Source organism: Pristis pectinata, chromosome 1 (genome assembly GCF_009764475.1).
Source record: "Pristis pectinata isolate sPriPec2 chromosome 1, sPriPec2.1.pri, whole genome shotgun sequence".
In the NCBI taxonomy this organism is placed as follows: domain Eukaryota; kingdom Metazoa; phylum Chordata; class Chondrichthyes; order Rhinopristiformes; family Pristidae; genus Pristis; species Pristis pectinata.
This window is the reverse complement of record NC_067405.1, coordinates 148,342,153-148,367,303: the sequence shown is the minus strand read 5'-3', so window position 1 is coordinate 148,367,303 and position 25,151 is coordinate 148,342,153. Positions and strand designations below refer to the sequence as shown.

Below are 25,151 nucleotides of genomic sequence, written 5' to 3'. Positions count from 1 at the left end.
AGTGCTAAATTGGGAAAAGGCTAATTCCAACGGTATTAGGCAGGATCTGGGAGAATAGATTGGGAGAGCTGTTATTGGGTAAGTCCACATCTGACATGTGGGAGTTGTCCTTTAAACAACTGATTAGAATTCAGGACCAACACGTTCCTATGAGGAAAAAAGACAGGGATGGCAAGGTTCAGGAATGTTGGATGATGAGTAATGTTGTAAGTTTAGTCAAGGAAAAGGAAGCACATGTAAGGTTTAGGAAGGTGAAATCGGACAGGGCTGTTGAGGTTTATAAAGGAAGCAGGAGAGGACTTACACAGGGAATCGGCAGGGTTAAAGGGGGCCTTGGAACGTCCTTGGCGAGTAGGGTGAAGGAGAATCCCAAGGTATTTTACACTGACATTAAAAACAAGAGTGTGGCTAGGTAGAGGGTAGGACCACTCGATGACAAAGGAGGGAATTTTTGCCTGGAGCCGGAGGAAGTGGGTGAGGTACTAAACGAGTGCTTCATATTGGTATTCACCAAGGAGAAGGACATGGAGGGTAGTGAGATCAGGGAGGGGTGTGCTGAGATTCTGGGGCAGGTTGAGATCAACAAGAAGGAGGAGCTGTTGGGACTCTTAAAGAACATTAAGGTGGATAAGTCCCCAGGGCCTGATGGGATCTATCCCAGGTTATTGAAAGAGGCAAGAGAAGAGATTGCTGGGATCTTGACCGAGATCTTTGTGTCCTCTTTCACCACAGGTGAGGTCCCAGAGGACTGGAGGATAGTCAATGTTGTTCCTCTGTTTAAGGAGGGCAACAGAGGCAAACCAGGAAATTATAGACCAGTGAGCCTTGCATCCATGGTAGGGAAATTATTGGAGAAGATTCTTAGGGATTGGATCTACTCACATCTGGAAAAACAAGGCCTTATCAGAGATAGTCAACATGGCCTTATGCAGGTAGGTCATGTCTTACAAATGTGATTGAGTTTTTAGAGGAGGTGACATAGAGGACTGATGCGGGGAGGGCAGTGGATGTCGTCTATAGGGACTTTAGGCCCATCAAGGTTCCTCATGATGGGCTGATCTTGAAGATTAAAGCATCTTGGATCCACAGTGACTGGTAAGTTGTATTCAGTATTGGCTTGCCCATAGAAGACAGCGGATAGTGGTGGAAGGGTGTTATTCTGACGGGAGGTCTGTCACCAGTGGTGTTCCACAGGGATAGTGCTGGCATCTCTGTTGTTTGTGATATGTATAAATGACTTGGACCAAAATGTAGGTGGGTTGATTAGTACATCGACAATAAAAAAAAATCGGTGGAGCTGTGGACAGTGAGGAAGGTCGTCAAAGGATCCAGCGGGATGTAGACCTGGAAATGTGGGCGGAAAAATGGCAGATGGAGTTTAATGTGGACAAGTGTGAGGTGTTGCACTTTGGGAGGTCAAATGTAAGAAGAAATTATGCAGTAAATGGCAGGAACCTTTGGAGCTTTAATGTACAGAGGGATCTTGGGTCCATGTGCATAGCTCCCTGAAAGTGGCAACAAAGGTAGATGGGGTGGTGAAGAAGGTGTCTGCATACTTGCCTTCATCAGTCGAGGTGATGAATGCAGAAGCCAGGAAGTCATGTTGCAGATGTTTAAAAATTTGGTTCGACCACATTTGGAATACTGTTTGCAGTTCAGGTCGCCCCATTACAGGAAGAATGTGGAGGCTTTGGAGAGGGTGCAGGAGAGGTTCACCAGGATGTTGCCTGGATTGGAGAGTATTAGCTGTGAGGAGAGGTTGTACAAACCTAGTTTGCTTTCTCTGAAGTGTGGGTGACCTGATAGAAGTACATAAAATTATGGCAGGCATGGATATGGTAGAGAGAGTCTTTCTCACAGGATAGAAAAGTCAAATACTAGAGGGCATAGCTTTAAGGTGAGAGGAGTAAAGTTTAAAGGAGATTTATGAAACAAGTCTTTTATACATAAGAGTGGTGGGTGCCTGGAACACGCTGCTGGGGAGGTTGTGGAAGCAGATACGACAGCAACGTTTAAGAGGCAGTTAGACACATGAATTGGAAGGGAATGGAGGGACGTAGACCATGTGCAGGCAGTTGGGACTAGTTTGGATTGGTGTCATGGTTTGCACAGAAGGGCCTGTTCCAGTGCTGTCCTCTTCTATGTTCTATACTGAAATCTATCAGATTCTATGGATGAACCTGTGAGGATGTTTCCTGGTGTGGGAGTCTCGAACCAGGGGACACAGCCAAAGACTGGATGCTGACTGCATTCAATGCTGAGAGAGATGCTGAGACTACAACAGAGTTGAGTGTTATGGGGATCAGGGAGGAAAATAGTTTATAACATCAAAGATCAGCGGTGAATGTGTTATGTGACTTAAAAGGCCAGGTGATCTCCTCTGGCGGATTCTTACATTCTTGTCACATCTAGATCGACTGGGAAAGTGGACCAATTAATGGCAGATGGAATTTAACTCAGACAAGAGTAAAGTGAATGCATTTTGGGAAGTTAAACCAAAACAGGAATTCTGCAGTGAGTGGCAGGACCCTGGGGAGTGTTGTAGAACAGAGAGACCTAGGGGTGCAAGTACATCGTTCCCTGAAAGTGGCTGCACAGGTAGACAAGGTGGTGAAGAAGGAGTACGGGGCATTGAGTACAAGAGTTGGGATGTCATGTCAGAGCTGTACAGACGTTGGTGTGACCACAGCTGGAATATTGTGTGCATTTCTGGTCACCGTTCTGTAGGAAGAATGTACAGAAAAGATTCACGAGGACGTGGCCGGGACGGAGGTTTGAGTTATATGGACAGGTTGGGACCGTTTTCCCTGGAGTGAAGGAGGCTGAGGGCTGACCGTATGGAGGTTTATAAAATCATGAGGGGCATAGGTAAAATGGATTGTCAATCTTTTATCCGAGGTGGTGGACATGGGCTGAAGTGATGTGGGAAGGATGTAAAGGTAAGTTCTTCACACAGAACGTGGTGGGTATATGGAAGGAGCTGCTAGAGTAGAGGCAGGTACTATTACAACATTTAAAAGACAGTTGGACAGGTACATGGATAGGAAAGGTTTAGAGGGATATGGGCCAAACACAGGCAAATGGGACTAGCTCAGAAAAACATCTTGGTCGGCATGGACAAGTTGGGCCGAAGGGCCTGTTCCTATGAGAAATGGGAGTAGGCCATTTGGCTCATCAAGCCTGCTGTGCCACGGCAGACCTCTCTCAATGACGGCCTATGGAAGGCAAAGGAAGAGATTGCTAGGGCTCTGACAGAAATTTTCTGATATTCTTTAGCCATTGGTGAGGTGCCATTTATTCAAGTAGGGCAGCAGGGCAGAAATAAGCTGGGTAATTACTGGCCGTGAGTTTAACTTCTGTGGTAGAAAAATTATTGGAAAAATTCTGAGGGAATTGTTTGAACTAAATGTATCAATGAGGGTTGTGCAGTTGATGTATTCTACATGTTTGAAAAGGTCCAACATGGGAGATTGATCCAACAGGTAGGAACTCTTGGGATCTGGAGCAAGTTGACAAATTGAATGCAAAATTCAATTGGTGATAGGAAGCAGGGTGTAATGGTGGAGATTAATTGAAAGCCTATGACCCATGGAGATCAGTGCTGGGACACTTGTTGTTTGTTTTACACTTTAATAATCTGGATGTGAGTGTAAGAAATATGATCAGTAAGTTTGAAGATGAAAGAAAAGTTAGTGATTTGTTGATACATGGAGAGTTTTTGGCTATAGGACAATATTGATCAGTTGCTCAGGTGGACAGCAATGGCAGGAAGAACTTAATCCTGACAAATGTGAGGTGATCCACTTTGGGAGGACTAATAAAGGTAGGCTCTACACAGTGAATGTTAGGACCCTACGAAGTACTGAAGAACAGAGGTCCCTTGTGGTACATGTCCCAGGATCCCTGAAGCAACAGCACAGGTAGATAAGGTGGTTAAGAAGGTGTACGGGAAACTTGCACTCATTAGCCAGGTCATGGATTATAAGAAGATGTACAGGAAACTTGCACTCATTAGCCAGGTCATGGATTATAAGAAGGTGTACGGGAAACTTGCACTCATTAGCCAGGTCATGGATTGTAAGAAGGTGTACGGGAAACTTGCACTCATTAGCCAGGTCATGGATTATAAGAAGGTGTACGGGAAACTTGCACTCATTAGCCAGGTCATGGATTGTAAGAAGGTGTACGGGAAACTTGCACTCATTAGCCAGGTCATGGATTATAAGAAGGTGTACGGGAAACTTGCACTCATTAGCCAGGTCATGGATTGTAAGAAGGTGTACAGGAAACTTACACTCATTAGCCAGGTCATGGATTATAAGAAGGTGTACGGGAAACTTGCACTCATTAGCCAGGTCATGGATTGTAAGAAGAGGGAATTTATGGTACAATTATGCAAGTTATCATCTCAGCCACAGCTGGAGCACTGTGTGCAGTTCTGGTCACCACACTGTAGGAAGGATGTGACTGCACCGGAGAGGGTGCAGAGGAGATTCACTGGGATGTTGCCTGGGATGTCCATAATGCGCTGGGCTGTGTCCACAACTTTCTGCAGTTTCTTGCAGTCCTGGCCAGAGCAGTTGCAGCTCTTTTGTTTTGCTGACATTGAGGGAAAAGTTGTTGTCATTGGTATTGGTTTATAATTGTCACTTGTACCGAGGTACAGTGAAAAGCTTGTCTTACAAACCGATCGTACAGGTCAATTCATTACACGGTGCAGTTACATTGAGTTAGTACAAAGTGTGTTGATGTAGTACAGGTAAAAACAATAACAGTACAAAGTGTCACAGCTACAGAGAAAGTGTGGTGCAATAAGGTGCAAGGTCACAACAAGTGACGTGAGGTCAGAGTCCATCTCATCGTATAAGGGAACCGTTCAATAGTCTTATCACAGTGGGGTAGAAGCTGTCCTTAAGTCTGGTGGTACGTGCCCTCAGGCTCCTGTATCTTCTATCAGATAGGAGAGAAAAGAGAATGTCCTGGGTGGGTGGGGCCTTTGATTATGCTGGCTGCTTCGCCAAGACAACGAGAGGTAAAGACAGAGTCCAAGGAGGGGAAGCTGGTGTCTGTGATGCGCTGGGCTGTGTCCACAACTCTCTGCAGCTTTATGCAGTCCTGGGCAGAGCAGTTGCCATACCAAGCTGTGATACGTCCAGATAGGATGCTTTCTGTGGTGCATCGGTAAAAGTTGGTGAGTGTCAAAGGGGACATGCCAAATTTCTTTAGCCTCCTGAGGAAGTAGTGACATGACACCATGTCACTAAGCTCTCTACTTCCTCCGACTTATTGTTATTTGAGATACGGCTCACTATGGTGGTATCATCTGCAAACTTGTAGATGGAGTTAGAGCAGAATCTGGCCACACAGTCATGAGTGTATAGGGAGTAGAGCAGAGGTCTGAGGACGCAGCCTCGTGGGGCACCAGTGTTGAGAATGGCAATGGGGAGATGCAGATCGTGGTTACGGACGGAGCGCAGTATATAAGCCAGGGCATTCTAATCGTGAAGCCTGGGGTAGGTTGTTAGATGTTCATACGAAGGATGGCCATCATGTGGAACGGACTCGGATGCAGGAGCCGAGGTTCAGGCTGTCTGTATAAGGGGCACCAGCACTGTTGGAAGGTGGGCCATTGTGGATCAATACACTTACACAGACTGAAGGGCCTTCCTCCTCACTCCCTGTGATGTGTACCTTAAACCAATGCTGTCACTCCAGTGCAGAGTTAGTGTTGATTGTGTCTGCAGGACAACTCTGCCAGTCGTGTGAGTTTAACTTATCATGATCAAGTGAGCCCATTACCAACGGGATCAGCACAACACTCTGTGCAAGCACCAGTTAAAGCTCACTATGGATTTTAGCCACAGATTGCAGTCAGCTTGTGTGCTTACTTTTAACCTTAAATATATTAAAGTCTAAAGAACGTAGAACATAGAGCATTACAGCACAGTACAGGCCCTTCGGCCCACGATGGTGTGCTGAAGGGAACCGGAGGAGTAGGTCAGAGGAAGAAGGGGATGGGGAAAAGTCAGATCAAACAGGTAGAGAGGCTTTGGGGAAGGAGAAGCAGAATACAGGCTATAAAAGTAGTAAGGTAGATGGACTGAAGTGTGTTTACTTAAATGCAAGAAGTGTCAGGAATAAGGGGGATGAACTGAGGGCTTTGATAAGTCTGGGGGACTATGATATCGTGGCTATTACTGAGACGTGGCTGACGTCAGGACAGGAGTGGATATTGAATATTCCTGGTTTTTGGTGTTTTAAGAGGGATAGGGAAGGGGGGGGAAGAGGAGGAAGGGTGGCGATACTGGTCAGGGACACTGTTATGGCTGTGGAAAAGATGGATGTTGTAGAAGGATCATCTCTAGAGTCCGTATGGGTGGAACTAAGGAACAGAAAGGGAGCAGTTACTCTACTACGAGTATTCTATAGGCCCCCCAGTAGCAGTAGAGATATAGAGGAGCAGATTGGCAGGCAGTGTTTGGAGAGAAGCAAAAATAACAGGGTTGTTATAATGGGAGACTTCAACTTCCCAAATATAGACTGGAACCTGCTTAGTGCCAAAGGTTTAGATGGGACAGAATTTGTTAAATGACGCAGTATGTTGACAGACTCACTAGAGGGAATGCCATGTTAGATCTAGTTTTAGGAAATGAACCGGGACAGGTGAAGGATCTATTGGTGGGTGAGCATTTGGGGGACAGTGACCATTGCTCCATAACCTTTAAAATTGTCATGGACAGGGACAGGTGCAGAGAGGACAAGAGGATTTTTAATTGGGGAAGGGCTAACTATGAGGCTATAAGGAGAGAACTTGGGAGTGTAAATTGGGATGTCCTTTTTGAAGGAAAATGTACCATGGGGATGTGGTTGATGTTCAGGGATCTTATGCAGGATGTTAGGGATAAATATGTCCCGGTGAGGCAGAGAAGGAATGGCAGGGTGAAGGAACCGTGGGTGACGAGAGAGGTGGAACGACTTGTTAGGGAGAAGAAGGTAGCATTCGTGAGGTATAAGCAGCAAGGTTCAGACAGGGCCCGTGAGGAATATAGGGTAGTGAGGAAGGAACTTAAGAAAGGGCTGAGGAGAGCTAGAAGGGGACATGAAAAGGCGTTGGCTAGTAGGGTTAAGAAAAATCCCAAGGCCTTTTTCACGTACGTGAAGGGTAGGAGGATGGCTAGGGTGAAGGTAGGTCCGATTAAAGACAAAGGTGGGAGAATTTGCCTGGAGGCAGCAGAAGTGGGAGAAGTTCTCAATGAGTACTTCTCTTCGGTATTCACCGAGGAGAGGGGTCTTGATGACGCGGAAGGGAGTGCTGGTAGGGGTAATGTTCTCGAGGTTGTAGATATCAAGAGAGAGGATGTGTTGAAGTTGTTAAATAATATTAAGACAGATAAGTATCCGTGGCCTGACGGGATTTTCCCCAGGCTGCTTCGAGAGGCTAGGGAGGAGATTGTTGAACTGCTGGTAAGGATCTTGAGTCCTCGTTGTCCACACGGATGGTACCAGAGGATTGGAGGGTTGCGAATCTGGTCCCCTTGTTCAAAAAAGGCAATAGGGATAGGCCAGGGAATTATAGACCGGTGAGTCTCACGTCTGTGGTGGGTAAGCTGTTAGAAAGGACTCTAAGGGATAGGATATATGAACACCTTGAGAATCATGGACTGATTAGGGACAGCCAGCATTGATTTGTAAAGGGAAGATCTTGCCTCACAAGCCTGATAGAGTTCTTTGAGGAGGTGACCAGGAAGATTGATGAGGGTAGTGCGGTGGATGTGGTCTACATGGATTTTAGTAAGGCATTTGATAAGGTTCCTCATGGTAGGCTTCTTCAGTAGGTCAGAGGCCAAGGGATCTAGGGAAGCTTGGCTGTGTGGATTAGGAATTGGCTTGCCTGTAGAAAGCAGAGGGTTGTGGTGGAAGGAGTGCCATCAGATTGGAGGGCAGTGACTAGTGGTGTCCCGCAGGGATTGGTTCTGGGACCCCTACTTTTTGTGATATTTATAGATGACTTATATGAGGGGGTGGAAGGCTGGGTTAGTAAGTTTGCGGACGACACTAAGATCGGCAGTGTTGTGGATAGTGTGGAGGGCTGTCGGAGCTTACAGAGGGATATTGATAGGATGCAGAGCTGGGCTGACAAGTGGCAGATGGAGTTCAATCCGGAGAAGTGTGAGGTGGTACACTTTGGAAGGACAAACTCCAGGGCAGAGTACATGGTAAACGGCAAGGTACTTGGCAGTGTGGAGGAGCAGAGGGATCTGGGGGTTCATATTCACAGTTCATTGAAAGTTGCCTCACAGGTGGAAAGAGCAGTTAAGAAGGCCAATGGGATGTTGGCTTTCATAAATCGCGGGATTGAGTTTAAGAGCCACGAAGTGATGATGCAGCTTTACAAAACTCTAGTTAGGCCACACTTAGAGTACTGTGTTCAGTTCTGGTCGCCTCATTATAGGAAGGATGTGGAGGCATTGGAGAGGGTGCAGAGGAGATTTACCAGGATGCTGCCTGGATTGGAGAGTATTGAATATGAGGAGAGGCTTAAGGTGCTAGGGCTTTATTCACTGGAAAGGAGGAGGATGAGAGGAGACATGATAGAGGTATATAAAATATTGAGAGGAATAGATAGAGTAGACAGTCGGCGCCTCCTTCCCAGGGCACCAATGCTCAAGATGAGAGGGCATGGCTTTAAGGTTATGGGTGGGAGGTTCAGGGGAGATGTCAGGGGGAGGTTTTTCACCCAGAGAGTGGTTGGTGCATGGAAAGCACTGCCTGGGGTGGTGGTGGAGGCAGATACATTGGACAGGTTTAAGAGCTTGTTGGATAGGCATATGGAGGAATGTGAGATAGAGGGATATGCGGGAGGAAAGGGTTAGGTAGTGTGAGGGTGGTTTGATGGACGGCACAACATGGTGGGCCGAAGGGCCTGTTTTGTGCTGTATAGTTCTATGGTTCTATGGTGGTTTTTTGGTTGACCTTTTCTAAGATCTCTAACCCTTCCCTCCCATATTGCCCTCCATTTTTCTATTATCCATGTTCCTATCTGAGAGTCTCTTAAATGTCCCCAATGTATCTGCCTCTACTAGCACCCCTGGCAGTGCGTTCCACGCACCCACCTCTCTCTGTGTAGAAAAAAAACTTACCTTTGATATCCCCACTGTACTTTCCTCCAATCACCCTAAAATTATGTCCCCTCATGTTAGCCATTTCCACCCTGGGGAAAAAGTCTCTGACTGTCCACTCGATCTATGCCTCTTATCATCTTGCACACCTCGATCAGGTCACCTCTCATCCTCCTTCTCTCCAAAGAGAAAAGCCCGAGCTCACTCAACCTATCCTCATAAGACATGATCTCCAATCCAGGCAGCATCCTGGTAAATCTCCTCTGCACCCACATCCTTCATATAGTGAGGCGACCAGAACTGAACACAATGTTGTAAGTGTAGTGCTGCAAAATTCTTCAGGAAAATGAATAAATCTCCCTTTTTAATTTTGGCTGGTTTTCAATTCCTCATCCTCTCCTGAGGGAGGGTAATCCCTGGCACAGTGTGGACACCCTCTCCTGAGGGAGGGTAGTCCCTGGCACAGTGTGGACACCCACTCCTGAGGGAGGGTAGTCCCTGGCACAGTGTGGACACCCTCTTCTGAGGGAGGGTAATCCCTGGCACAGTGTGGACACCCTCTCCTGAGGGAGGGTAATCCCTGGCACAGTGTGGACCTTACTTCCTCCAGTGGTGTTACTTCTCGAGCTGACTGGGCAATGTCAGTTGGCTGTCTGCAGTGTTGCACCCAATTCTCTCTCAATGGGATTTCCAATCTTATTTCTGCTTGTGGTGTTCACACTTGTGATCAGCACCATGTGGCTTGTTGTCTTCCTCTTTCTCCTTGCCAACATCTGACAGTCCTGAAAATCCATTTAGTGGTAGAAGTCCCGACCGATACGCCAAGGCTGCAATTAAACCAAACACATGGTCTGTGGATTTACTTATTGCAGCCAAAGCAATCAAAGTTGGAAGGAGGGTTTTGTTGGTGTGGAACACTCCCTGACACAGCGACGGACAGGAATGATCAGCACTGCCCTGCCGTTTCACCACCAGGCCAGTATCTGTTGCACCTCACTGACGACATCGCCCAGGCAGGCGATTCTCCTCAACCCTTCTCACAGCTTGCACGTTGCTTCAAGTTTCTTTGGAAGTAGAAATATTAGGAAGTGGAGACTGAGCCACAAGAGGCTCTGGGCATTTTGGGAAAGTTATTAAAGGGGGATGGGGCAGTGGGATTTGTGGGGAGGAGGGGGCAGCTGGAAGGGAGAAACCAGCGGGTGAAGTTGCAGAGAAGGGGAGGAATTGTCAGACTGCCACCGGTGGAGTGTGTGCACCAGGCTGTGTCGGACTGGGGAAGGTTGCAGTGACAGGATGAAGCAAGGCTGTGCAGTTGCAGCAGTTCGTTCATTGGGCTGTGGCGAGCTCGAGCAGTGATCCCCGGGTGACAACAGCTCAGATCAGCACGTTTGGGCAGCACAGCTTCACAGAGGGGAGAGCTGCTGTCTCACAGCTCCAGGGACCCAGGTTCGATCCTGACTTCAGCCGTTGTCTGTGTGGATTTTGCACGTTCTCCCTGTGACTGCATGGGATTCACCCCCCACCCCCCCCAGGTGCTCCAGTTCCCTCCCACATCCCAAAGACGTGCAAGCCGGTGGGTTAATTTGCTGCTGTTTCCGTGCTGTGAGAAACAGATGAGAATCTGGCATGAAGTGAGCATTGGTGCACAAGGTGAAATAAGCAGGGTCTTGTTCGCTGATAGGATGTTGGCATAAAGCTGAGCCCCAGAATGACAGGGTGTCACTTGGCTGGCTTCAGCTTGAGTGAGGCACTGGGTAGGGGGGGAAAACACCAAAGTAGAGTTGCTGGAAGCTCTGCCTCCTGTTTAATGTGACGTCAAGCACAACAACGTGAGTGTCACATAGTGGAGAGAATCGAGGGATGAGTGGAGGGTTCACGTAAGTGGATGGTTGGCGGTTGGTGCTGACTCGGCAGCTGAAGAGTCTGTATCCGTGCTGTGGGGACTCTGCGACTCTCCGCAGCGTGACTCAGGACTTGTACATAGTGGTGCTGAGGGACTTGGTGTAGTGGATGTAACGGGCAGGAGGTGATGGTAAAGGGGCAAGAGGAGGTAGCAGTGCTGTCTCCTGAGAGGGGTGACTAGATCCACACAGTTCAACGGACATGTCGGCAAGATAATGGAAAAGGATGGCATAGAACCACTGAGGAACTGAGCAGGTGGAACTGTGGGAGAGATGAACAGAGCAGAAGGTCAGTAAGCAACACACAAAATGCTGGAGGAACTCAGCGGGTCAGGCAGCATCTGTGGAAGGGAATGGACAATTCCCTTCGAAGACCCTTCATCTGGACTAGAAAGAACATAGAATATAGAACAATGTAGCACAGTACAGGCCCTTCGGCCCACAGTGTTGTGCCGACATTTTATCCTGCTCTAAGATCTATCTAACCCTTCCCTCCCACATAGCCCCCCCCCCATTTCTCTATCATTCATGTGTCTATCTAAGAGTCTCTTAAATGTCCCTAATGTATCTGCCTCCACCACCTCTGCCGGCAGTACGTTCCACGCACCCACCACTCTCTGTGTAAAAAAAAAACTTACCTCTGATATCCCCCCCATACCTTCCTCCAATCACCATAAAATTATGTCCCCACATGTTAGCCATTGTCGCCCTGGGAAAAAGTGTGACTGTCAACTCAATCTATGCCTCTTATCATTTTGTACACCTCTATCAAGTCACCTCTCATCCTCCTCCTCTCCAAAGAGGAAAGCCCTAGCTCGCTCAACCTATCCTCATAAGACATGCTCTCCAATTCCGGCAGCATCCTGGTAAATCTCCTCTGCACCCTCTCTAAAGCTTCCACATCCTTCCTATAATGAGGAAACCAGAACTGAATACAATAAGCCAAGTGTGGTCTAACCAGAGTTCTACAGAGCTGCAACGTTACCTCGCGGCTCTTGAACTCAGTACCCTGACTAATGAAGGCCGACACACCATACGCCTTCTTAACAACCCTATCGACCTGTGTGGCAACCTTGAGGAATCTATGGACGTGGACCCAAAGATCCCTCTCTTCCTCCACACTGCCATTAACCCTGTATTCTGCCTTCAAATTCAAAGTGTATCACTTCATGCTTTTCTGGGTTGAACTCCATCTGCCACTTCTCAGCCCAGCTCTGCATTCTATCAATATCCTGTTGTAACCTACAGCAACCTTCTACACTATCCACAGCACCACTGACCTTTGTATCATCAGCAAACTTACTAACCCAGCCTTCCACTTCCTCATCCAAGTTATTTATAAAAATTGCAAAGAGCAGGGGTCCCAGAACAGATCCCTGCGGAACACCACTGGTCACCGACCACCAGGCAGAATACGCTCCATCTGCCACCACCCTCTGTCTTCTATGGGCGAGCCAATTCTGAATCCACACAGCCAAGTTTCCCTGGATCCCATGCCTCCTGACTTTCTGAATGAGCCTTCCATGAGGAACCTTATGGGGCAAGGGCTGACATACAGGAAACAGAAGAGATGTAGGTGAGGACTACATCAGAAGCGGTGGGGGGGGGGGGGGGGGGGGGAGGGCGGGGAAATTCTCAGATGTCCAGGAGTGAAAGGCCTCATCACAAGAACATATGTGGTGGAGACAGAGGAATGGAGAGAAGGGAATTGCATCCTTGCAGGTGACAGGGTGGGAAGAGGTGTTGTCGAGGTAACTGGGAGTCAGTGGGTTTGCAGTAGATGTCGGTGGATAATCTGTCTCCTGAGGTTGGTGATGGGTCAGTCAGAGAAGGTCAGTAATACCTTCAAAGAGATTTCAGGGAGCGGGGAGTAACTGGGTTGAGAGAGGGTGGATTGTTTGAGTGGGTGTCATGTCATCGTTCAAATGTAAATGAAGGTTAAACTGGGAAAGGGAATAGTTTGTCGCTACAAGGCATGTGCTGGAAGAATGATTTGTATTGTAGCAAGAAAGGATGTTAGTCAGGAGTGGTATCCAATGATTCAGTTACTGCACTAGCAGCTAGGGTTTCTGGAATATTGATCCAGAGTCATGAGTTCAAATCCCACCACGAATTAAATTCAAGTAGTTTAAATCTCAGTATTGAACTGTAGTAATTTAAATCTCAGTATTGAATTATAGTAATTTAAATCTCAGTGACGGTAAATGTAAAATGACTATTATCGAGAATACCGATGTTCAAGGAGCAAAGTCTGTTGTCCTTCTGGCCTGGCCTATATGTGACTCCCGTCCCACTAGTGTGGTTGACCTTTAACTGCCTCCCCTGTTCGGGAGCAATTAGGGACGGACAATAAATGCTGGCAACCTCATCCCATGAATGAAGTAAAAGATTGACTGGACAAGGCACCGAGAGCGCAGAGTGAATGAAGAGTGGGAGGTAGAAACCACGCAGTCAGGTAATGAGAGGTAGAAAACTGCAGGGAAGATTTGGAGCAGGTGTTTTAGAAACACAAATTTGAAGGACTGCACCCTACAACCGCAGAGGTAATCCTGCACCTGTCTGTATTCATCCCACCCTCCCAGCCCCCTAATTAGTACTCCTTGGATCCCAAAGCTCTTGCTCATCTCAGCCCTCACAGCCCTCTGGAGTGGAGGATCCCCAAAGACTTCCAACCTTACAACACATTAAAGAGGAGATATTAGATGTCTTAGTGGGCTTAAAGGTGGATAAATGCCCAGCCAGATGAATCCCCGGCTGCTCCGGGAGACAAGGGAGGAGATTGCTGAGACTGCAACAGAGATTTCTAACTGTTCACTGGCCGCAAATAACTGGAGGACAGCGAATGTGGTACGTGGAGGCGAGCAGGGATAAGCCAGGTAATTGCAAGCCTGTGAGCCCAATGTCAGTGGCAGGGAAGTGATTGGGAAAAATTCCTGAGTTACAGGATTAATTTCCACCCAGAAAGGCAGGGATTGGTCAAAGATAACTGGCATGGCTTTGTTGAGAGGAGATCCAGTCCGTCCAATGTGATTAACTTTGCAAGGAGATGATAAAGTGTGTCATTGAGGGCAATATGGTTGATGTAGTCCACATGGACTTCAGTAAGGCCTTTGACAAGATCTCACATGGAAACTGGTCCAAAAGGATCCTTGGGAACAGGAGGCAAAGAGAGCTGGTGGAGGGCTGTGTCTGTGATTGGAAGCCTGTGACCAGAGGTGTAGCACATGGTTCACTGATGGGACCTCTACTGTTTGTATGTACATTAACAGTTTGGATGTGAGTGTGCGAAGTATGTTTAGTAAGTTCACAAATAACACAAACATTGGTGGTGGTGTTGATGGTGAGAGGGGTGGTCTGAGGCTGTAGAATGATACTGATCAGTTGGTAAGATGTGCAGAGCAATGGCAGATGGAATTTAATCCCGATCAGAGTACCCGAGAAGCAGAGTACAGGTTATTGAAGTAGTGAAGCGGATGGGCTAAAGTGCATTTACTTAAATGCAAGAAGTATCAGGAATAAGGGAGATGAACTGAGAGCTTGGATAAGTACATGGGACTACGATATTGTGGCTATTACAGAGACATGGCTGACACAAGGGCAGGAATGGATATTAAATATTCCTGGTTTTCAGTGTTTTAAAAGGGATGGTGGGGGTGAAGAGGAGGAGGGGTGGCGATACTGGTCAGGGACACTGTTACAGCAGCAGAAAGGGTAGATAATATGAGTCAATATGGGTGGAAGTTAGGAACAAGAAAGGAGCAGTTACTCTACTGGGAGTATTCTGTAGGCCCTCCGGTAGCAGTAGGGATACTGAGGAGCAGATTGGGAGGCAGATTTTGGAAAGATGCAAAAATAACAGGGTTATTATCGTGGGAGACTTCACCTTCCCAAATATTGATTGGCACCAGCTTAGTGCCAAAGGTTTAGACGGGGCACAGTTTGTTAAGTGCATCCAGGACGGATTCCTGTCACAGTATGTTGACAGGCCAACGAGAAGGAATGCCATATTAGATCTAGTTTTAGGTCAGGTGACAGATCTATCGATGGGGGAGCATTTGGGGGGCAGCGACCACTGCTCCATAACCTTTAGCATTGTCATGGACAGGGATAGGAGCAAAGAGGACGGGAAGATATTTAATTGGGGAAAGGTGAATTATGAGGCTATAAGGCGAGAACTTGAGAGTGTAAATTGGGATGACATTTTTGAAGGGAAATGTACTATGGAGATGTGGTCTCTTGCAGGATGTCAGGGATAAATTTATCCCGGTGAGGCAGAGAAGGAATGGCAGGGTGAAGGAACCGTGGGTGACAAGAGAGGTGGAACAACTAGTTAGGAAGAAGGCAGCATACATAAGGTGTAAGCAGCAAGGATCAGACAGGGCTCGTGAGGAATATAGAGTAGCAAGGAAGGAACAAGAAGGGGCTGAGGAGGGTGAGAAGGGGACATGAAAAGGCTTTGGCGAGTAGGGTTAAGGAGAACCCCAAGGCTTTTTTCTCGTACGTGAAGAGCAGAAGGATGGCTGGAGTAAAGGTAGGTCCGATTAAAGACAAAGGTGGGAGGATGTGCCTGGAAGCTGTGGAAGTGGGTGAGGTTCTCAATGAATACTTCTCTTCAGTATTCACCAGGGAGAGGGGTCTTGATGACACTGAGGACAGTGTTGGTAAGGGTAATGTTCTGGAGTATGTAAATATCAAGAGAGAGGATGTGTTGGAGCTGTTAGAAAATATTAGGACAGATAAGTCCCCGGGGCCTGACGGAATATTCCCCAGGCTGCTTTGGGAGGCGAGGGAGGAGATTGCTGAAACGTTGGCTAGGATCTTTGAGTCCCCGTTGTCCATGGGGATGGTACCGGAGGATTGGAGGGTGGTAAATGTTGTCCCCTTATTCAAAAAGGGTAGTAGGGATGGTCCAGGGAATTACAGACCAGTGAGCCTTACGGCTGTGGTGGGAAAGCTGTTAGAGAGAATTCTAAGAGATAGGATCTATGATCATTTAGAGAATCATGGACTGATTAGGGACAGCCAGCATGGATTTGTGAAGCGAAGATCTTGCCTCACTAGCCTGATAGGGTTCTTTGAGGAGGTGACCAGGAAGATTGATGAGGGTAGTGCAGTGGATGTGGTCCACATGGATTTTAGTAAGGCGCTTGACAAGGTTCCGCATGGTAGGCTTCTTCAGAGGCCAAGGGATCCAGGGAGGCTTGGCCGTGTGGATTCAGAATTGGCTTGCCTGTAGAAAGCAGAGGGTTGTGGTGGAGGGAGTGCATTCGGATTGGAGGGCTGTGACTAGTGGTGTCCCACAGGGATCGGTCCTGGGACCTCCACTTTTTGTGATATTTATTAACGACTTAGATGAGGGGGTGGAAGGGTGGGTTAGCAAGTTTGCAGATGACACAAAGATCGGTGGTGTTGTGGATAGTGTGGAGGGCTGTTGAAGCTTGCAGAGGGATATTGATAGGATGCAGAGCTGGGCTAAGGTGGCAGATCGAGTTCAATCCGGAGAAGTGTGAGGTGGTACACTTTGGAAGGACAAACTCCAAGGCAGAGTACAAGGTAAATGGCAGGATTCTAGGCAGTGTAGAGGAGCAGAGGGATCTGGGGGTTCATATCCACAGATCACTGAAAGTTGCCACATAGGTGGATAGGGTAGTTAAGAAAGCTTATGGGATGTTAGCTTTCATAAATCGTGGGATCGAGTTTAAGAGCCATGAAGTAATGATGCAGCTTTACAAAACTCTGATTAGACCACACTTAGAGTACTGTGTCCAGTTCTGGTTGCCTCATTATTGGAAGGATGTGGGGGCGTTGGAGAGGGTGCAGAGGAGATTTACCAGGATGCTGCCTGGATTAGAGAGTATGGATTATGAGGGGAGCCTGAAGGAGCTAGGGCTTTACTCATTGGAGAGAAGGAGGATGAGGGGAGACATGATAGAGGTGTACAAAATATTAAGAGGAGTAGATAGAGTGGACAGCCAGCGCCTCTTTCCCAGAGCACCAATGCTTAATACAAGATCGGCATGGCTTTAAGGTAATGGGTGGGAAGTTCAAGGGAGACGTCAGAGGGAGGTTTTTCACCCAGAGAGTGGTTGGTGCATGGAATGCGCTGCCTGGGGTGGTGATGGAGGCTGATATGTTGGTCAAGTTCAAGAGATTGTTAGATAAGCATATGGAGGAATTTAAGATAGAGGGATATGTGGGAGGAAGGGGTTAGATAGGAGTGGTTTGAAGGTCGGCACAACATGGTGGGCCGAAGGACTTGTATTGTGCTGTATTGTTCTATGGTTCAGAGGGAGGTGATACGACTGATCGGTGTATGACATACACAATGAACAGCAGGGCCCAGTGAGTATTGAGCAACAGAGGGACCTTGGTGTACAAAGATCCCTGAGGGTGACGGCACAGGTAGAGAGGATGTTTAAGAAGGTGGACCAGATACTGGCCTTCATTTGCCGGGCATAAAATATAAGAGCACAAACTTTATGGTGCAGAAGGTTCACAAGATCACAAGACAAGGGAGCAGCAGTAGGCCATTCGGCCCATCGAGTCGGCTCCTAGGAAAAGGGGGGAAAAAAAGAAATGAGAAATGGAGAGGAAAAAAAAACTATTCTAATCCCAATTTCCGGTCTTATCCCCATATCCCTTGATACCCCGACTATTTAGATATCTATCTATCTCTTCCTTAAATGCCTCCAATGATCTGGCCTCCACTGCTGTACCTGGCAAGGAATTCCACAAATTAACCACCTTCTGGCTAAAGAAATTTCTCCTCATCTCTGTTTTGAAACCCTGTAATTCTCAGGTTGTGCCCTCTGGTCCTGGACTCACCCACCAAGGGAAACAGCCTTGCCACATCTACTCTGTCCAGTCCTTTCAACATTTTAAATGTCTCTATGAGGTCCCCTCTCATTCTTCTGTACTCCAGTGAATACAGTCCAAGAGCCGACAAACGCTCATCATACGTAAGCCCTTTCATTCTGGGAATCATCCTCGTAAATCTCCTCTGAACGGTCTCCAACATCAGCACATCTTTCCTAAGATATGGGGCCCAAAACTGTGCACAGTATTCCAAATGAGGCCTCACTAGTGCCCTGTAGAGCCTCATCAACACTTCCTTATTTTTATACACTATACCTCTAGAAATGAATGCCAACATAGCATTCGCTTTCTTTACCACTGATCCGACCTGGTGGTTAACCTTTAAGGTACCCTGCACGAGTACCCCCAAGTCCCTTTGTACTTCTGTACTTTGAATTTTCTCTCCTTCTAGATAATAATCTGCCCGTTTATTTCTGTTTCCAAAGTGTAAAACTGCAGATTTCTCAACATTGAATCTCATCTGCCATTTCCTTGCCCATTCTCCTAAACTATCTAGGTCTCTCTGCAACCTTCCTGTCTTCTCAATACGGTCTACTCCTCCACCTATCTTGGTGTCATCTGCAAACTTAGCCACAAAACCATTTACTCCATCATCCAAATCGTTAATGTACAAGGTAAAAAAGAAGTGGCCCCAACACTGACCCCTGTGGAACACCACTAGTAACTGGTAGCCAACCAGAACAAGATCCTTTTATTCCCACCCTTTGCTTCCTGCCAACCAGCCAATGCTCCAACCATTCTGTTATCCTACCTGTAATTCCATGACCTCTCATCTTATTAATCAGTCTCTTATGTGGCACCTTGTCGAAGGCCTTTTGAAAGTCTTAAGTACACAACATCTACTGCCTCTCCCTTATCCACCCTACCTGAGATTTCTTCAAAAAACTCCAATAGGTTGGTCAGGCACAATCTTCCCTTCACAAAACCATGTTGGTTAGGACCTATCTTGCCTTGCACCTCTAGGTATTCCATAACCCCATCCTTGAGGATAGATTCCAATAACTTTTCCACCACTGACGTCAGACTAATAGGTCTGTAATTTCCTTTATGCTGCCTCCCACCTTTCTTATACAGCAGAACTACATTTGCGACCCTCCAGAACCATGCCGGAGTCTATCGATTACTGGAAAATTATCACCAATGCCTCCGCTATCTCTAAAGCCACCTCCTTCAGAACCCGGGGATGCACCTCATCCGGTCCGGGAGACTTATCAGTCTTTAGGCCATTTAGTTTTCCTAGCACCTTCTCTCTAGTAATCTTAACTGAACTCAGTTCCATTCTGTGAGACTCCTGACTAACCAGCACATTGCTGATGTCCTCCACAGTGAAGACCGATGCAAAATATTCATTCAGTTCCTCTGCCATCTCTTTATCATCCATTATAATCTCTCCTGCACCGTTATCAATTGGTCCTGTATCAACCCGTGTCTCTCTTTTACTCCTTGTATATTTAAAAAAAACTCTTAGTATCCTTTCGAATATTATCTGCCAACTTCCTTTCATAATTCATCTTTTCTTTCCTAATGACCTTCTTAGTTTCTTTCTGCAGGTTTTTAAAAGTTTCCCAGTCTTCTGTTTTCCCACTAATTTTTGCTTCCTTGTATGCCCTCCCTTTTGCTTTTATTTTAGCCTTCACCTCTCTCTGTATCCACATTTGTGCCTTTTTTCCATTAAAAACCTTTTTTCTTGGAATATATCTATCCTGCATTTTCCTTATTTCTTGTAGAAATTCCATCCATTTCTGCTCTGCCGTCCCTTCACCTAGCTTACACTTCCAATCAATTTGGGCCAACTCCTCTCTCATACCATTGTAATTTCCTTTGTTCCACTGAAATATCGATACACCAGTTATCAGCTTCTCCTTCTCAGATTTGAAACTGAACTCAATCATATTGTGATCACTAGTTCCCAATGGTTCCTTTACCTTTAGTTCCCTAATCACCTCCAGTTCATTACACAGCACCCAATCCAAAACAGCTGATCCCCTGGTGGGCTCATCAACAAGTTGCTCCAAAAAACCGTCCCGTAGACATTCCACAAACTCTCTCTCGTGAGTTCTACTGCCTTGCTGGATTTCCCAGTCCACCTTCATGTTAAAATCCCCCATAATTACCTTCACATTGTCACTCTGGCATGCTTTTTCTATCTCAAACTGCAACTTATCGTCCACTTCATGACTGCTATTTGGGGGCCTGTATATGACTGCTACTATTGTCCTTTTACCCTTGCTATTTCTTAGTTCCACCCATAAGGATTCCACCTCTTCTGACCCAATGTCCTTCCTTTCTATTGATTTTATATCACTACTAACCATCATGGCCACACCTCCCCCTCTGCCTACCCGCCTATCCTTCCTATACACTGTGTACCCCTGGACATTCAGTTCCCAATCACATCCGTCATAAAGCCATGACTCGGTGATTGCCACAATGTCGTATTTATTGACCTGTAGTTGTGCCACTAGGTCATCCACTTTATTCCTAATGCTACGTGCATTTAAATATAGTACATCTAGTCCAGTATCTGCTATTGATTTTGTTGTACTTCTATTGTTCAGCAAATTATCCTGACTTTTCACCTGCCTGCCCTTCTTACCATCCTCACTGCGCACTGTCTTAGACATGTTTCTATAAACCTCATCCTCTATCCTAACATCCGGGTTTGTTGTACTTCTATTGTTCAGCAAATTATCCTGACTTCTCACCTGCCTGTCCTTCTTGCCATCCTCACTGCACACTGTCTTGGACTTGTTTCTATAAACTTCCTCCCTTACTCTAGCATCTTGTATTCTAACATCCTGGTTTCCATCCCCCTGCCAGATTAGTTTAAACCCTCCCCAACAGCTAAATTAAACATTCCCACCAGGATATTGGACCCTTTGGAGTTTAGGTGCAACCCATCTTTAGCAAATAGGTCATGCCTCCCCCAATAAAGGTCCCAATGATCTAAAAATCTGAAGCCCTGCCCCCTGCACCAGTCGCTCAGCCACGCATTCATCTGCCAGATCTTTCTATTCTTTCTACCATTGGCACGTGGCACAGGTAGTAATCCTGAGATTACCACCCGCGAGGTCCTACTTCTCAACTTTCTCCCTAACGTCTTGTATTCCTCCTGTTTTTCTACCTATGTCATTGGTACCTACATGTACCAAGACTTCCGGCTGCTCACCCTCTCCCCTCAGAATATTCTGGACCCAGTCCGTGACATCTCGTACCCTGGCACTAGGGAGGCAACACACCATCCGAGATTGATTGTCAGTTTCGCAGAATCTGCTATCCGTACCCCTTACTATAGAATCCCCAATAACCACTGCATTTCGCTTCCTCCGCTGGACCACAGTACCAGGCACAGTGCCAAGGTCCTGGTTGCCGAGGTCTTCCTCTGTCAGGTCATCTTCTCCAACAGAATCTAAAATGAGATACCGGTTTTCGAGGGGGACCGCCACAGAGGTACTATCTACAAACTCTTTATAACTCCTGTTAGGCCACAGCCAGAGTATTGTGTAGAGTTCTGGTTGCTACAGTCCAGAAAGGACGTGTTTGCTCTGGATACAGTCCTGAGGAGATTTGCCTGGGATGGAACGTTTCAGTTAAAAGGGAGACGGGAGAGGCTGGTTTTGTTTCACTTGGACCAGAGGAGGCTGAGGGGGTCATGATGGAGGGGCACTGATAGGGTAGATAGTAGGAAACATTTCCCCAGAGCTGAGGGCACAGGTTTCAAGTAAGTGGGAGGAGCTTTGGAAGGGATGTGAGGAAGGTTGAAGACTGGATCATCAGTGTAACCCTGTGCCTTGATGGAAGGAGAGTGGGACACCAGCAAGGAGACTGAGAGGGACGTGCTCACGGTGGAGATTCCTGCAGAAACAGTCACTGCAGTGTTTCTGCTGCTTTACTCAAAGGTGTGTGATGAAGGGGTGCTTTCCAGTTCCACCATGCAGGAGAAAATCTGGTGGTTGTAGTGTGAGAGTGAAAGTTACATTGGCAAGGGTTATTAAAGGGATTGTGCTTCTGATACATTCCCAACATGAAGCTCTGCAAAGTGCTGTAAAAGAGCTCTGTGATGGGAAGGCAGAAGATGGAACCCTCGGATCGTACAGCACACAGCCCAACATGTCTATTCTAATTCTAGGTCACTAAGAAAGTAGATGAAGGAAAGGCTGTTAATGTTGTCTACATGGACTTTAGTAAGGCCTTTGAAAAGGTCCTACATGGGAGGTTAGTTCAGAAGGTTCAGACACTAGGTATCCATGGAGAGGTTGTAAACTGGATTCGAAAGTGGCTGTGTGGGAGAAGACACAGAATGGTAGTGGATGATTGTTTCACAGACTGGAGGCCTGTGACTAGTGGTGTGCCTCAGGGATCTGTGCTGGGACCATTGTTGTTTGTTGTCCATATCAATGATCTAGATGATAATGTGGTAAATTGGATCAGCAAGTTTGCTGATGACACTAAGATTGGAGGCATAGTGGACAGCGAGGAAGGATTTCAAAGCTTGCAGAGGGATCTGAACCAACTGGAAGAATGGGCCAGAAAATGGCAGATGGAATTTAATGCCGACAAGTGTGAGGTGTTGCATTTTGGAAGGACAAATCAAGGTAGGACATACACAGTAAACAGTAGGGCACTGAGCAGTGCAGAGGAACAAAGGGATAGATCTGGGAATTCAGATACATAATTCCCTGAAAGTGGCGTCACAGGTTGACAGGGTTGTAAAGAAGGCTTTTGGCATCCTGGCATTCATAAATCAAAGTATTGAGTATAGGAGTTGGGATGTTATGGTGAGGTTGTACAAGACATTGGTGAGGCCAAATTTGGAATATTGTGTGCAGTTCTGGTCACCTAACTATAGGAAGGGTATCAGTAAGATTGAAAGAGTGCAGAGGAGATTTACTAGAATGTTGCCGGGTCTTCAGGAGTTGAGTTACAGGGAAAGATTGAACAGGTTAGGACTTTATTCCTTGAAGCGCAGAAGAATGAGGGGAGATTTGATAGAGGTTTACAAAATTATGAGGGGTATGGACAGAGTAAATGCGAGTAGGCTCTTTCCACCTAGATTAGGAGAGATAAGTACGAGAGGACATGGCTTTCGGGTGAAAGGGGAAAGGTTTAGTGGGAACATTAGGGGGAACTTCTTCACTCAGAGAGTGGTGGGAGTGTGGAACGAGCTGCCATCTGACATGGTAAATGCGGGCTCACTCTTAAGTTTTAAGAATAAATTGGATAGATACATGGATGGGAGAGGTCTGGAGGGTTATGGACTGGGTGCAGGTCAATGAGACTAGTGGAATAAAGTTTCGGCACAGACTAAAAGGGCCGAATGGCCTGTTTTCTGTGCTATAGTGTTCTGTGGTTCTAATGGTGCTGGTGAAGAATAGTGACAGAGGAACAAGTGCAGGAACACTTTGTTTTTGCCCCCACAGCTAGCCAACCCCAGTTAATGACCATGCCAGCTCATCCACTTCCCCTCTACAGACTCTTGAGATAATTGTGTGTAACTGAACTTAATTCTGCACATTTCCTGTGCTTTCAGATTCCAATACCATGTGTGCCTACATTTCAGCTGTCCACGCTTGTCCCCGACCGCCTGGAAGCCATACAGAGATACACCAGGGAATTGCAGTATCCTTTGGTGAGCCACGGTCCAGAGCCAGGGTCTGTCAGTGATGGGATGATGCAGGAGTCCAGAGTAACACAACATAACCAAAGCGCAAAAATACTGCAGATGCCAGAAATCTGAAATAAATTCTGGGAATGCTCAGAGAGAAGCAGGACTTAATGTTTCTGATCAATAACCTTTCAACAGAAGTACAGGAATTAAAATTCACCCCTGTTACAGGTCTATGCTGAGCCACAGAGGAGTCAGCCCCTCTCTTCAGTGGTCTGATTGTCATTTTACCAGGGTTGACTCTCATATCTTCATGTGATCCAGGCCAGGTCATACAAACGCACCAGTGAGGAGCCGGAGTAAGGCACATGGCCCCTCGTGCCTGCTTCACCACTTCATAACATCATGGCTGATGTCAGTGTCATCTCAGCTCAGCATTCTCACCCACCAATGGTAACTTTTACTTCCTTGCTTATCAACAATCTTTCCATCTTAGTTAAAAGTTGGTTCATTAGTTATTGGTTTATTATTGTCACATGTACCGAGGTACAGTGAAAAACTTGTCTTGCATACCGATCGTACAGGTCAATTCATTACAGAGTGCATTGAGGTAGTACAGGGTAAAACAATAACAGAATACAGAATAAAGTGTTACAGTTACAGAGAAAGTGCAGGCAGACAATAAGGTGCAAGGTCATAACGAGGTAGATTGTGAGGTCAAGAGTCCATCTTATTGTGCTAGGGGATCGTTCAATAGTCTTATAACCATGGGATAGAAACTGTCCTTGAGCCTGGTGGTCAGGCTTTTGTATCTTCTGCCCACTGGGAGTGGGGAGAAGAGAGAATGTCCGGGGTGGGAGGGGTCTTTGATTATGCTGGCTTTACCGAGGCAGCAAGAAGAGTAGACAGAGTAAGTGCACTCAGAAGTTTAAAGTATTCAAAGCCTCTGCTTCCACTGCTCTTTGAGGAAAAGAGTTGTAAAGACTCACCACCCTCTAAGAAAAACAAAATATGTCACAGGTGACCGTTTGCAGACTGACCCCTGGTTCTAGATCCACACCCACCCTGTCAAGATCCCTCAGGATCTTGTATGTTTTAGTCAAGTCCCCTCTCTCTCTTCTAAACTCTGCAGATACGTCTAACCTGCCCAATGTTTCCTCAATCATCCCAGATATTGGCCTAATAAACCTTCTGTCAATTGCTTTTGACACTTTAATTTCCTCTCTTTAATAAGGAGATTAATACTGCCCTCAGTATTCCAGATGTATTCTTATTAATGCCTATATAATGAGCATTACCTCTCTACTTTTGTGTTCAATTCCCCGAGCAATGTACAATAACATTCTGTTAGCTTTCCTGTTAACAGAAAAAGCTAACAGAATGTTAGAGATCTCTATTAATTTCTTCAAGGGAAAACTGAGTTAAACTTTGGGGATTGCATCACTTGGCTTCATTTGTAGGCTGCTTTATTTTGCAGTTGGCAAAATGCACTGAAAACTGAGTGAGTACAATCAATATAAATTCTGTTTGTGTTCTGTTACAAAGCTGGAGGGTAGTGAGCCCCTTGACTTAAGTATTCTGTCTCCCTGATTCCCAGAGATTAAAAGAGTTTGTTTAAACTGAAGGCAAAAGGAGGGGAAATGAAGAGGT

The 25,151-nt window shown here is 46.5% G+C and overlaps 1 protein-coding gene across 1 annotated transcript in view; it reads left to right on the top strand.

The window, feature by feature from the left end:
* vash1 (vasohibin 1) overlaps positions 1–25,151 on the top strand; it is a 48,035-nt gene that overhangs the window by 9,575 nt on the left and 13,309 nt on the right. The window contains exon 2 of the mRNA XM_052024370.1: positions 23,427–23,515. Within this exon, the coding sequence (XP_051880330.1) occupies positions 23,427–23,515 (89 nt within the window). The remainder of the gene's footprint in view (positions 1–23,426; positions 23,516–25,151) is intronic.